This window comes from Corvus brachyrhynchos, unplaced genomic scaffold (genome assembly GCF_000691975.1).
Source record: "Corvus brachyrhynchos isolate BGI_N302 unplaced genomic scaffold, ASM69197v1 scaffold63, whole genome shotgun sequence".
Lineage (NCBI taxonomy): Eukaryota > Metazoa > Chordata > Aves > Passeriformes > Corvidae > Corvus > Corvus brachyrhynchos.
The window spans coordinates 1,065,067-1,079,727 of record NW_008237227.1 but is presented as its reverse complement, the minus strand read 5'-3'; the positions used below and the strand labels follow the sequence as shown (position 1 = coordinate 1,079,727).

Genomic DNA, 14,661 nt, shown 5'->3' with positions numbered 1-14,661 from the left:
GTGCAAAGCAGGGGGGCTGTGGGCTTTGAACCCCCCTGGCAGTGCCACTGCAGCATCCTGGGGCCTGTTCTGGGTGCAGAAGCTTCGCCAGCTCCCCGCCCCTTTTCTCTCCATGCCTGGGGACTGCCTTGCTCTCCCTGCACCAGGCCCACGCTCACTCACCCCTGGGAGGGGTTTTGGGAGCGTTTATCACTCGTGTCAGGGTGGGGAGTTCCTGATCACGCTTCTCCAGCGTCGCAGCCCGGAGCGGCTGGCAAAGGGAGGGGTTGGAAGATTAATCGGAGTCTTGTTTCCCGCTTGTGATTGCGGGAGCAGCCGTGGAGAGATTAAAAGCAGCAGCCCGGCGGCAGCACAGATTCCTGGGCTGATTTTTATTTCCTGACCTTTATTTCTCTGGTTGCACCCCTTTTCCTGGCACTGCTGTGAGTACCTGGGAGCACGCAGGAAAGAGGAGGGATGGGGGATGTTCAGCTCTGCCAGTTGCCAGCGGCACATCTCCTCCTCCTGTTTGGTCGGGACACAGGAATTGAGGCAATTAATCTGCATGTCTACTTGCTGCAAACAAATAAATAAAACCTGGAGGGTTTTCCCCATCTGTTTCTTTATGGTGTTGCTCTCGCTATTATTCTCGTTGTGTTTTGTTGTTTTGGGTTTTTTTTGTTACGTCTAAAAGAAGGGAATGATGTGACTCTGTGAAATACAGCATCTTTGAATTTTTAAATTTTTTTTGTGTTGCTGATAGTATTTTCCTTTCCTGGGCAGGGAAGGGTCAGAGCTGGCAGTGTGAGCTGGATTCAGGCCATGACTCCTTGCAAAGAGTCTTGTCCTGCACCGTTTGCTCCGGAGCAAAACTGCCTTGAGTCCATTAGGGCAGCTGCTGTTGATTCCCGAGCTCTCCAGGGGTCAGGGGCAAAGCAGCTGAGTGTTTTCCCACGTCTCTGTGCTTATAGTGTAATGAAAAACTTAGGGAATAACTGGTTTACTTTCTTCTGTTTCCTCAGAAACTTTGATGGATACGCGGACGGCAACAGCCGAGCTGGGCTGGACCGCCAACCCACCTTCAGGGGTAAGTTCCACTTGTCCAGCTGACCCTTATGTGATCTATGGGGGGTCCATGCTTTTAATCCCCCTATTTATAGGGGTAAAATGCTGGTGGGAGGCCGGAGGAGTTGCAGTGGGAGCAGCGGTGCCCCGTAGGGCTGGTACGGGGTGCCAGGGCATCGCTGTCCGGCTGAGCCAGGCTGAGCATCCCTTCCCCGGGCCAGTCCTGGGGCCTTGGTGAAGATGGAGCTTGTCTCCATCTCTCCATCTCCATGCTCTCCCTTGCCTTTCCTGTCCTTCTCCCTCCTGAAGGGTTCAGCCCCATCACTGCTCTCCATCCCCCTGCTCGTGCCTTCCCTCTCCCTGTGCCAAAAGGCTTGTAATTAGGAAACATTAGCAGGCTCCAACCAGCTTTCATACCTGGAACATCATCCATAATTGCACTCGGCAGTGCTCTTCCTTGGCTATTAATGTCACTTTTATGAAGTAATGAGGAACCAAACACCCTGAGGCACTTAAAACATCTTTTTTATATAATATGAGCCTTTGAGGAATGGAAGCATAAAATAACCTGACTCACATTCTCCTGGCAGAAAAAGTGAGAGATGGAGCTGCGGGTGGGAGGGGATGTGAGCTGATGGATGGGCACCACGGTGGGACAGGCAGGCTGGGCGCAGCCCCTGGGGACTCCAGGATGTAGCACCAGAGGGGAAGGGATGGCAGGCTGTGTCTTTGTTAGGGTGTCACTGGCTAGGCCAAGTCTTCAAAAGAAATTATTTTGCACACTATCACCAAAGCTGGGCCACACCTGCAGCAGGCATGAAATCCACTCCAGACATGTCAGAGCCCCTTGAATTGGGGTATTTTGCTACTGAATTGCTTTGGAAAAATTCTGGGCCCAGATAAATTGCTGGAAAAATTCAGGAGGGGCACGTGCAGGTGATGGAGACGGGATATAAATAGCTGCCTGCAGCTGCTGTCACTGAAAGCCTGTGCGAGGCAGGCGGGGAGCTTGTGTTGTAAGGCATGGTGGTCTCACCCTCTGCAGAGCAGCAGAGTAAAGCCCCTCCCCAGCCCCATCCCTGCATCCCACTGTGCACATCCCTCCATCCCTCTGTGCATCCCTGCAGCCATCCAATTCTCACTCCTCTGAGAGTTCCTGGGGAGGCTTCTGCTTCACAGGAGTGTGTATTAAATCTTCCACAAAGTATTTTAAATGCCAAGTCTCTTATCTAAAATCATAGAATCACAGAATCCTTTAGGCTGGAAAAACCCTCTCATACTATCAAGTCCAACCATTAACCCAGCACTGACCCATGTCCCCAGGTGCCACAAAAGCTGTATGGACAGCTTTTAAATCCCTCCAGGAATGGGGACTCCACCACTGCCCTGGGCAGCTGTGACAGAGCTGGACAAACCTTTCTGGCAAGGAATTTTCCCTAATATCCAATCTAAACCTCCCCTGGCCCAATTTGAGGCCGTTCCCTCTCCTCCTGTCCCTGTTCCCTGCGATCAGAGCCTGATCCCCCCGGCTGCCCCCTCCTGTCAGGGACTTGTGCAGAGCCACAAGGTCCCCCCTGAGCCTCCTTTGCTCCAGGCTGAGCCCCTTTCCCAGCTCCCTCAGCCGCTCCTGGGGCTCCAGCCCCTTCCCCAGCTCTGTTCCCTTCCCTGGACATGCTCCAGCCCCTCAATGTCCTTCTTGTCATGAGGGGCCAGAACTGGACAGAGGATTGGAGGTGCCCCAGCAGTGCCCAGCACAGGGGATGATGGTCACTGCCCTGGTCCTGCTGGTCACACTGTTCCTGACAGTGGGAGAGGCTCCTGGCGGCTGCTGCGTTTCAGCTCCTTCTCTGAGGCTGTTCTCATCTCTCTTGGGGCTGGAGGCACAGGGATTTGATGAGCCACGTCTCCTGACCCTGGGGTTGCCATCAGCATGGGCTTTGTGCAGGCTTTGGGTCCCTTTTGGTTCCCTTTGGGTGGTGGCATCTCCCCATGGCATGCTGAGCTCCCAGAGGGGCTGCTCACCCCAGCTCACAGATTTGGCTCAGGCTGTTGATGCTCATGCTGGGGCCTGGTGCCAGCCAGGCTGCAGGGGCTGTGGTCCCCCAGGACGGGCTGTGGGCTCTCCTTCTGCTCTTCCTGATGGACGTGCTTTAAATCTCAGTGGAGACAGAGAACAACATTGACTTAATCCCCAGCTCCCTGTGAATTATTTAGTAGCATCTCATCAAAATGATGCATTTGTCGCTGTTAGAGCGTTGGTGGCAGCAGCTGCTGGCACTGTGGGCCCTCCCAGCCACAGGGACCTGCTGCTCCCAGTGCCTGGTACCAGGAGTGCTCAACCCAAGGGATGCACGAGGCAGTGCCTGGATCCAGCCATGGACCCTACTGAGGGTTTTCCAAGGGGCATTTTGTGCTGTTCCTAAATGCAGGGAACCTTGAAGTGCAGCAGGGTTTTGTTGGCAGGTTTTGGCTCTGAGTTTTGAGGCTCTGAGGTTTTTGAGGATGAAGAGGAGGATTCCTGCAGTGAAGGCAGCAGAGCCATGGGACTGCTGTTAATGCTGGAGGAGAGCTCGTTGTCTGGTCTTAATTGGAGGCAGGGCTGTGATGCAAAGCCCAGGTGGGAACAGCAAACAATGGCAACCCCCTTGGTCAGGGAGGATTGTACGGCTCCTGCTCTGAAAATGTGTCTGGTAATGAAGGGGCACTGAATCCCCACGCCTTGTGCATGGGGGAGAAGGGGCTTTACAGCACTTTCCCAGCATGGGAGGAGAAGGAAGAGCACTGTACTGGATGAGGGAGGCTTTATTGCTGGTTTGGTAACCATGGCTTAACAACAACGTGCAACCTTGAGCTCTGATCTTGGCTTAAGCGTAGCAGAGCTGAGGAGGTGGGCCTGGGAGTGAATGTTCCGCTGCGCTTGTTGGCAGCATGAGGAGGACCCTGCTTTGAAAGCAAAACAAAAAGCTGTGTTTTGTTACATCGAGGCTGTGGTTCACAGGAGGGAAGCTTGGGGATGAGAAATGCGGTTGTTCAATGGAAAAGGGAAGAGGGGGAAAAATCTGTGAGGTTTCAGGGTTGGTTGTGGTGCATCATCTCATCAGGACTCAGTGTGACAGGGCAGGGTAGCATCACCCGTTGTGCCCGTGTAAACACAGGCGTGAGGGCTGCTGCAGCATCGCTCCTGGAAATGATCCCTGATACTGAGGGAGCTGCTTAAAGATTGCCATATGAGTAATGCTGTTATGAGGAGACTGTAAACATGGATTAGTTAAAATGAATGGATTATGAGGTTGTAAATCTGTCTGTAGGACTCTAATGCCATCATAGACTATTCACAGTTTGCCGCTGTCCCTTAATTGAAATTGTAGCCTGGATTATATTAATGCCCTTCTATAAATCGAATTGCGAACCTATATTCCCTCTCTCCACAGCAGTAATGTTTTATTTAGTTGGTTTTCTTTGCCGGGGGAAATGATCCCGTTGTGCCGGCAGCTTGGGGTCAGGCTCGCTCTCCAGCCCACGTGCTGCCTCGGGCTTTAATGAAGCTGTAGCCTCGTGTGCTGCCTTCCCTCCTGCCTCCAGGTGCCTGGGCCATCTTTCTTCCCATTTTTACATCCTCTCAGGGCAGATAAGGCAGTTGCCCACATGGAAAAGACGTCTTAACATCAATTGGGAGCAATGGGGAGAGGCATGGAGGGGTAAGAGGGTGGGGATTTCTTCTGATCCTGGACTGGTTTCCGCATGTACATCACATTGTGTGTCCATAACCACATTCCTCATCCCCTTTGGAACTTTGGGATTGTCTTCCCAGCCCTGCCCTATGCAGGGTGAGCGGCCATCTCTGGCCCCTCTTCCTCCTTTTCACCACTTCTCCCTGCTCCTTTCTGCAGTGGGAAGAAGTCAGTGGCTACGACGAGAACCTCAACACCATCCGTACGTACCAGGTGTGCAACGTCTTCGAGCCCAACCAGAACAACTGGCTCCTCACCACCTTCATCAACCGGCGCGGGGCTCACCGCATCTACACCGAGATGCGCTTCACTGTGCGGGACTGCAGCAGCCTCCCCAACGTCCCCGGCTCCTGCAAGGAGACCTTCAACCTCTACTACTACGAGACAGACTCTGTCATTGCCACCAAGAAGTCCGCCTTCTGGACGGAGGCACCCTACCTCAAAGTGGACACCATCGCTGCTGACGAGAGCTTCTCCCAGGTGGACTTTGGGGGCCGCCTGATGAAGGTGAACACGGAAGTGAGAAGCTTCGGGCCCCTGACCCGCAATGGCTTTTACCTGGCTTTCCAGGACTACGGGGCTTGCATGTCTCTGCTGTCTGTCAGGGTCTTCTTCAAGAAGTGCCCCAGCGTGGTGCAGAACTTCGCCATCTTCCCGGAGACGATGACGGGCGCGGAGAGCACCTCTCTGGTGACGGCGCGCGGCACCTGCATCCCCAACGCCGAGGAGGTGGACGTGCCCATCAAGCTGTACTGCAACGGCGACGGCGAGTGGATGGTGCCCATCGGCCGCTGCACCTGCAAGGCTGGCTATGAGCCCGAGAACAACGTGGCTTGCAAAGGTAAGGTTGGCTTTGGGCAGCAAGCCCTTGGTGTTTGTTTCAGGGTAAAATGTTTGTCCCCTAACAAACTGTTTTGTGCAGTAGGCAGTACTTCCCCTGATGTGGTTTTGCTCCAGGGAGCAGTGGTCAGCCTTGTGGTTTCTCGGTGTGCTCTGGTCAGTGGCCAGACCTGGTGAGCAGCGTGGTGAGGGTGTGGGTGGCGGTGCCAGTGCCGCTGCCACCCTGCTGGAAGTCACCTCTGTGATGTGGTGCCTTCAAAGTGCCGTGCTCTCCAGCCGGGTTCTTTCATCTGCCTCGTTATTTCCCCAGCAGAGCCGGGCAGCTGCCATGGGGCCCGGCTGCCGTGGGGCTGCTCTGATTCTCGGCGTTAATTGGAATTGTTGTGCTGGTTTTTGGGTTCCCCGGCCACACCACCAGCGTGCTGCTGCCTGCTGGAGTCCTGCAGTGCGAGGTTATAAGTATGGCAACAGTACTCACTGCTTTTCATCTCCTTTTGCCCTTGTGGTGAATATTTCCCAAATACCTTTGAAGCATTATTTTTTTTTCTATGGGCCACCCTTTCCTTCTCCTCTCCCGAATTAAGGTATTGGTTTTGCACGCTGCTTGGAAGGAGAGGAGAGGAGAGGGCTTTCTGCTCACCCTGTTTCATCAGTTCCAAATAGCTTCTAGAAGGTCAACACCACCAGGATAAGGAAGGGTTGGGAAGAAGGAGGTGGTCAAAGTGCTTAAGGGCTGGTTTGGGGGGTTGTGATGGGAAGAGGTCCAACTTGGATCTCTTTTGGTGCAGGTGGTGGAATGCGTGTACCACCATGCTTGGCTGTGATGCCCCTTGGGGAGTCCCCCCAAGGTGTTTCTTCATCTGTAACTCTGGATATGTGAAGATGGCAAAGCTGGGATTCAAGCTGTGGAGAAGCTTGTTTGATGGTTTTCTCTAAACCTGGGAACTTGTGTAAGTTTTCACCACACAAAGCCTCTTTCCCCCCTGGCCAAAGCAGGGATGGTGACACCTTCCCATGCCAGGGCTCCAACAACCAGGAAACCCCGAGAATCCTTTCTCAAACAGCATGGCTGGGGGATTCCTATGAGTTTTGTGGCTGACCGTTAGGGGTGGTTTTGTTCCCACCAGGAGATTGCTGTGAGGAGCCGAACGCTCTGTCGGAGGGAGGGCTTTCTGCAAACGGAGCGTTCCTGGCGAGACGTTCCTCTGCTATTGAACCAACACACAGAAAGCACACATGGTTGTATGGCAAAATGACATTTCTCATCATGGGAAAACAAATACTAATTTTAGCGAAACACTGGAATTGAGAAGTAATGTCACTTTGCCAGAAATGGAGGAAAACAGTGATAATGTAAAACTGTGGGTTTTGGTGGTGTTGACCTTTCTGCCAGCTGGAGGAAGGTGGGGTCTTGAGTGCTCCTGACCCCTGGGAGGACCGTGATGCACCTTCTCAATGCCTGGGGAAGGGCAGAGGATTGACAACAGCAGGACAAGAGGCATGGGAGCAAACCTGCTGAGGGTGGGTGTTACACCCATCTCCATGGCTTTTCTTGTTTCCTTTTCTTGTGCAAACTCCACAAGGGTTGGGCAGTGTTCATGCCATCAAAGCTACGCCAAGCAGACCCCAGGAAACTGGGGATTTGTTGGGTTTTCTGTGCCCTAGTGCCTGTCTCCAGCTGTGCTCCCACTCCTCAGCACTGATCCCCAAGGAGAAACTGCTGAGCACCTGGTGAGCGTTTTGCCTTTGCATGGGGAGTGTGCTTTGTATTCAGACTCCTTGAGGCGAAGATTAGGGATCCTGGCAGCTCTGAGGAGTAGAAATATCTTTTATAGATTGACTGACAGCATGTAGGATCCTGAAAGGCACCAGAGTATGCTGTGGGTGCAGGGCAAATAGGTGTTAAATGGCACCAGGCATGTCTGTGATAACAGGAGTGTGCTGTTTGGTGATTCCATGGGTGCTGGTAAGGTGCTGTCTGTGGAGGAGAGCTCTGATGGCTGCCCTTCCCCAGTCCTGTGCGAGTATTTTCCAGTTCCCATGTCAGGAGGACAGAGAAAAGGCTTGGATTGCATGAGACCCGTGTGACTGAAGGCCCTGCTCAATGCCGCTGAGGAACCCAAATCCAGGATATCCCCCATCCCTGGAAGTTCACTAAAACCCCTCCTAAAAGCTTGATCCAGGGTTAACATCAGGAATTTTGGAAAATTAACTTTTTTTGAATAAATATCTGACCTTGGCTCCGTGGTAGTTCATTGGCCATGAAGCTCCTCCTGGTATCCCCATGGACCTTGGAGCTGGCAAGGGAAGACCTAAGCCCACTTAGGTGAAGGTTGGTGGGCAGGAGGTGCCGCATTGCAAAGTTTAGAAATAACAATTCCTTGGTTTTCTGTTAGGCTTTGTTTTCTCCGAAGGGGTTGTATTCCCCTGCCTGGTTTGCCTGGCAGGGAAGCTGCCAGGACTGCACCCTGGCTCCTGGGAAGCACACACTCCTAACATCTGCTCCAAGCTTTCCTCAGCCTGAGATGAGACACTTAACAAGCCTGTGGGAATTGTCACCAAGGGAAAAAAAAAAACCCCAAAAAAGAAAATCCTCCAGTATTTGAAGGCTGAAAAAATAGGCTTAATTCCTACGTGGTGGGGGAAAAGATAGGGTTGGGTTGTTTAGCTCCCCCAGCTCTGTCTCATCCCGCGCTCCCCTGGGAAGGAGGCTGTGCCTATCATGGGGCCATTAGACCGGAGCAGGTTCGTGCTGACAGTGGAGCTTGGGGCACTCAGGGATTCATTAATCCCGGCTTTTAGCAGCACTTACGGCTCGAGGGGGGCACAGGCACAACGTCATCTTTGTTGGGGGTACTCGGAGCCCTGAGGAGATTATCCTCATGTTTGGGGTCAGAGGGATGGGGGGCTGCTACCACCACCGCGCCAGGATGGGCGTGGGAGAGGGGAATTGTCTTTATCAGACAATCAGCCCTGTTATTTGTTCACATCCCAGGCTGATTTGGCACAGGTGCCCTGGCACAGCTCTCAGCTGTACCCCAAAGCCCAGAGGACTGCCCAGCACATCCTCTTGGACACCCCGTGCCTGCGGGGGCGGTGGGTCAGTGCGAGCTGGAGGCTCTGCCTGAATCCCAAATGAATAATTCATTTGGTGCGTTCGAGAGTCCACGCTCTGCTCGGGCTGATATTAAATCCATTTGTCTTGCTCTGCCCCGTCCCTCAGCCCTGCTTTATGGCTTCCTTGTGTGGTCAAGGGGCGGGCAATGCATCATCGTGCCGGGGGCAGGTGGGAGGGAAGGTGGCAGCGGGGATCACTGGCAGGCGGGGGAAACCTTGGATGAGTGCTCTGGGTGGATTTCGCTTTTTCTCCTCAAGGAAGATTGTTAAACCCTTCCTCCTGGTGTTTGAAACCTGATGATGGCAAAGGAACCCCTCACCAGACACTAGTTGTGTCTCTTGGCTTTCATCCCTTTTGACTTTGAGGACTGGGCACTGTATTTCTGTCTGCTGGAATCACGCTGGCTTTCTCTCTGACCTTCCCCGTGCCTGGCACTGACTCGGGTGCACGGAGAAGGAAGAAGTCTGGGGCTGAACCAGCTTTGTGCTGAATTTATCTGTTGTATTTATAAACCCAGGAGGAAGGGGTGAGAGAGCAGTCCTGCTGTTACCCGGCCTTGTCTCACTTTCAGTTTTCCCCTCCTGGCAAATTCCTGTGCTGGCGCGTTCGGGAGCCTCTGATCTGCTCCTGCCGGCCTGTCTGCTACAGCAGCTGGAAATCTGACCTGGCAGGGGGAAACAATCAAAATAAACCCCACAAAACCAGAGCAAAGCTGGGCTGGGATGCCTGCAATGCAAAGCCTTGCTTCCAGGCATCCCTGGCTTTCCCGGAGCAGCCGGCCCCTATCCCATCTCCAGCAGGGTCCCCCCATCCTTCCTCACCTGCTGGCCGATGTGCTGGGCTGTGCCCGGCCTTTGCCAAAGCTCTGTGGGGGTTTATCCTGATCTCCTTCATCCCTTTGATTTCTCTGTCTCTTTTGCGTGTTTGTCCTTCCCTCCTGCCTTTTGTGTGGAGGAATGGATTGGGGAAAGGAGCAGCGGGAGGGGCACGAACGACCTTGAATGTCAGGGAGTGAGCAGCTCCATGCTGGTTCCCCTGTTATCCTCCCCTCCTGCCGAGCAGCCCTGGTGATAATTATTGATTTCCTCTACTTATCCATCACAGAAGATTGGAAACAATGTGATTTAAAAAGCGATTTTTTAAATAATTGCGAACATTTTGCAATTAGTAGTAGAACAATTTGCTATCGCTTGAAACAAGGGAATTGTCAAGTTTTCCCAATGAATTTGTTGCTTGTGTTGAGAACTGGGACTTTTGAGTCTCTGGCTGTGCCCTTGCCTGCCTTTTCCTTGCTCCGTGGTCCAGCCTGGTGCCTGTGCAGCATTTTGGGGCACCCAGGAGAGGTTTTCTTGGGTGATGACAGTGATGTTGGTTTTGTCCCATGGGTGAATGGCAGCCAGGGAGGTCATGGGGACACAGGATCCTGCTCCCCGTGCCTTTGGCTGTATCCATCCCATCCCAGTGTGCTGCAGCTCCATGCCCAGCTGCCTGGGTGCCTGGGGCAGGGTGAGCACACCAGGCATTGGCAGGAGCTGCAGAAAAGCCTTGTTTTTTGCTTTTAAGGATGGCTTAATTTTAATTTTTTTTCCAATCTGCTGGTCCGTGCACTTCCCCGTGGTTGGGAATCATTTTCTTTCCAGCCTGTATGCTGACCTCTCTCCTCCCCACCACTCCAGCATCTCGTTGCAGCTTTCCTGGCCTACAAGTGATCTCTTTTTTAAGATTTTCTCCTCTAAAACAGGAGGGGAAAAACAAAGAGGTAAAAAGAAAGTGCTTGCCCTGCCCCTCTCTCCTTCCGCCTGCCCTTGGATTTGGTTTAGCAGGGCACGGGATGGGGCCAGCAGCACCCCAGAACAAGGACTGGGGACAAAAAAGAAATACTTGGGCTTAAAAACCATCAGCACTTCTTCAAGCTCTTTCCTGGGGACCAGGTCGAGGTCAGCTGGTTTGTTCCCAAACCTTTCCAAACCTGTGGACAAACAGCTGATGCACTCTGGGGTCTCTGCCTGGCAGCTGGCTGGAAGGGAGCCTCTGTGGCTGATGCTCATGATGATTGAAGTGTTTTTCCAGGGACAGTGTTTCCCTGTGGGTTGGAATTGGGATTTCAAGCTTTCCTCCTGGCCAGCATGGGCAGTGTCAGCACGCTGGGGCTGTGGGTCTCCTCCTCCCCATGCAGTGCTGTGCCTCTGCTCCCTGGGCCTTGGGCACCTGGGACACACTACCCCACTAACCATCCCAAAAGCTGCTTTTAGACCCCAATCAGAGCAGCTGGGGCACTTCCCACCCTAAACGGCAGCAAAGATGTCCGGGGAGTGTTTTATTTCAGGCTTAGCTGAGCCACAAACCTCCACCCGCTCAAAATGGGCCTTTTTCTCCTTTCTTTTTTTTTTTCTTTCCCCTTTTGTTTTTGTTTTTTGGCACAATATCAAGTTTCCTGCCCCTCTCCCATCCTGCATCAACCCAAGCTGCTCTCCCTGCTCGGGCTGTGCTGGGAAGTGGCAGCTCTCCCAGCTCCTGCCGAATCCTGGCAGCGGGAGGGAGGGAGGGAGGGAGGGAGGGATGCTCCCCTTTGTTGGAGGGGCTTTGCCTCTGCCTGGCAGCGATCTCCCGGCTTCCACCACTGGGTGGAACAGGCAGCCCAGTTTTACCACGGCCACTCTGTGGAGGAGAAACAGTGAGAGAAAAAGAAAAAAAGTGTGATTTTTCCTAAATTATGCCTTAGTGAAGGCATCCATTAACCTCTGTAATAATTTTGCAAGGAAAATGTCCAGGAAAACCTTGTTAACTTTTTTTCTAATGAGTGTGATGGGTTTTAATGAACGTCTTAATTAGACATTATTAGCCCAGATGTGCCTCTGGTGGATTCAGGCCCTTTTCCTTCCCCCAGTGCAGGGATGGGCAGGGTCCATGAGTCCTGGCTGCTGCCAGGGAGGAGGTTTGGGCACCACAGCTCCCTGTCCCTGTCCCCAGAGCATCTCTGTGATCCAGACCTGTCCCAAGGAGAAGAAAGGGAGAAATGCAGAAAATACCCCAGGCAGGGTGTGAGTGGGGGCCAGGTGAGCATTGCAGGGTTGGGATTCCAGAGCTGCAGCAGTGACCTCAGAGGGATTAGGGAATTCCATGGCTTCCATGGATGGCTTTATTTTCCTGCTTAGCAATTTTTTTGCTCCTTATCGATTTTTTTCCTCCTTAAATTGTTCCATGGGCTGTTTATGTATTTCCCCTCCCTACCATGAGAACTTCTGAGTGTCAATAACATTGATTCCACCCTTAAAACAGGAAGAAAAATCCTCCTTTGATTTTCCCACCCAGCCAAGGGTCTTTTCTTGTGACTGTTTGCAAATGGAGGCATAAAACTGCTTCCAAGCCCTTGTTCTGCTAATAATCCATTTAGGAAACTTTCTGTGGTAGCTGAAGAGCCCGAGGAAATGAATTTTTGGGGGAATTTTGGGGTGCAGAGCTCCGTGTGCGCGTATCCATGAGCATCCCTGCGGCAGTGGGCTGTGAGACCCACCCATCTTTCCCAACCTTCTCCACTCACCCAGCCCAGGAGTCCTGGCTCTCATCCCGCTGCCAGCACGTCCGAGGCCTTTGCTGTCGGGCAGGAGCAGGGATTGTTCTCCTGGACAATGGGAGAGCGGCAAGGAAGCGCCAGATCCGGCCCGTGTCCGGCACCCGCATTGTTTCGCCCTTGTTTGCAAACAGCCAGCACCTGGCAAACCCAGTGACTCAGCCAGGGACTTTTAAAGCCTTTCTATAACTTTTTCCTTTTGTTTTTTTTTTGTTGGTTTTTGGTTTTTGTGGTTTTTTTTTTTTTGCAGTCACGAGAGAACTCCTTTGGGAATGGCTCCTCTTGCTGCGCTTTGCTTGCAAGGGGGTGGGAATGTCACCTGTGTTTAGGGCTGTGCTGCACCCTACAGCCCGTGGCACGCTCCAGGAGCCAGTGTCTCTCCCAGCAGGATAACAGCAATAATTTCAAATGGAAAAAAAGGACTTTTTTACCCTGGCTGGGTAAGGGGCTGGAGCACCAGGAGTGGCTGAGGGAGCTGGGAAAGGGGCTCAGCCTGGAGGAAAGGAGGCTCAGGGGGGACCTTCTTGTCTCTGTTCTACCGAGAACCGGCGAGAAACGCCGCAATCCAAATCCAACGAGAAAAGGAATTATTTTATTATTTACACACTAGGTTATGTATCTTTGTACATGAGAGAGCATGATATGATTGGCCGCTTGACCAGCCACCCCCTAGCTGAGGTTGGCTAGGTTCTCTAGCACCCATTCAAAATATTTTTTCCAGAGTGCCAAAACAAGGCTGGAAAACAAACCCAGGTGCACAGATAGAGAATTAGTTTACAAAACCATCTTTCACTGTTTCTAGCTAAAGCATGAGAAAGAAAAACTTCACAAAATGCTTCAGCAGCTGTAAAATTCCTCTGCTCCTGCCTTTTAGCATCCACACCTTGTGGCTCTGCACAACTCCCTATGGGAGGGGGCAGCCAGGGGGGTCAGGCTTTGCTCCCAGGGAACAGGGGCAGGAGGAGAGGGAACGGCCTCAAGCGGTTTAGATTGGAAATTAAGGAAAATTTCTCCACCAAAAGGGCTGTCAAGCCCTGAAACAGGCTGCCCAGGAAAGTGAGGGAATCACCATCCCTGGAAGTGTTTGAAAGCTGTGCAGATGTGGCACTTGGGGACATGGGTCAGTGGTGGCCTTGGCAGTGCTGGGTTAATGTTTGGAGTCAATGACCTTGGAGGGCTTTTCCAACCTAATGATTCTGTGATTTTTCCCCTCAAGCCATGAGATAACTCATCACCAGTGCCCTGTGCAAGGCAGCACTTGGAAGCTGAGTTGGGCTGCAGTTGGGCTTTGCAGGTCTCCTGCAACCCCTGCTTGGGGAAACAGCCCTCGAGGGATGATGTTCTAGTAACTGAGAGACCCAGAGAGGTGAAAAAGCCATGGACCAGGTGGAAAGAGTTGCCCTGCTTTCCTCTGGCTGTCTGAGGAGGTTTGTGTGGGTTGGATGGGCCAGCTGGGACACTGCTGAGGAAGAATGAGGGAAAAGTAATCAGTGCAGATACTGAGGTTTTAATTTGCTCCCCTCTCCGAGCCCCGCCGCGCGCTCGGATGGTGACAAATGGAGCGGTGCCGTGGGTGTCAGCTCCGAGTGTGTTACAAGTGGTCATTTGTCACGCCCGGTGCCTCGCGGCGCAGAGGATGCGTGGAGAGAGGAGCGGGGCGATTAAATCAAGAGCAGGCCTTTGGAGGAGCCATGGGAAAACCCATCCGTCTGCAGCCAGTGCAGCACTCACGGCCAAGGAACCAGCCGTGCCTTGGCTGTGGGAGCATCACACCAGAGTCGTGGGCACCCCAGATTGACTTCTGCACCCACCCCAGGGGGGAATTGCTGTTCTCCCACCCTAGGCTCCAGCAGCAGCCAAGAAAATGGCATGAATGGCATGCAGGGAGCTTAGTTTTTGTGTTCAGCCCAGGACTCACCTGCTTGTGTCACATTTTTGTATGGAATGGATTTGAGGCAGGAGAGCTGTGGGCTGGGGTAGGAGCTGGTCACCTTGGTGCTCTCAGTGTGGCTGCATCCTGCCTGAGCGTGGCTGGGCTCCTGGCAGCACCCCTGTGAGCAGGGATATTCCTGGGATAACGCTGTCCTTGTCTTGTCTCATCCCTTCCCTCCCCGGGGCCTCTCTGGGATGATGCTCTGGCAGAGCTCTGCCATCTCCCTGCTCTTCTGGGGGAGAGTTGTGGAGCCTGGGGCACAGCACTGTGTGCCAAGCTGGAGGTGGAAAGCTCCAGCCCTCAGGCCTGGTCTCTGGACTTTGCTGCCTGAAACTTGTCTGATGCCATGGAGATTTTTGCCTTTTCTTTTATACCCCTGTTATACCTTTTTACAACTCCTGCATTCTCAGTGCTTTTTCCCTAC

The 14,661-nt window shown here is 52.9% G+C and overlaps 1 protein-coding gene across 1 annotated transcript in view; it reads left to right on the top strand.

Annotated features, from left to right (window-relative positions):
• The first annotated feature begins 986 nt into the window (after positions 1-986).
• The window catches only part of EPHB1 (EPH receptor B1), a 48,247-nt gene continuing 34,572 nt past the window's right edge, over positions 987-14,661 (top strand). Inside the window, 2 exon segments of the mRNA XM_017729409.1 lie at positions 987-1,066; positions 4,935-5,616. Of these exon segments, the coding sequence (XP_017584898.1) occupies positions 1,010-1,066; positions 4,935-5,616 (739 nt within the window). The 5' untranslated portion in view covers positions 987-1,009.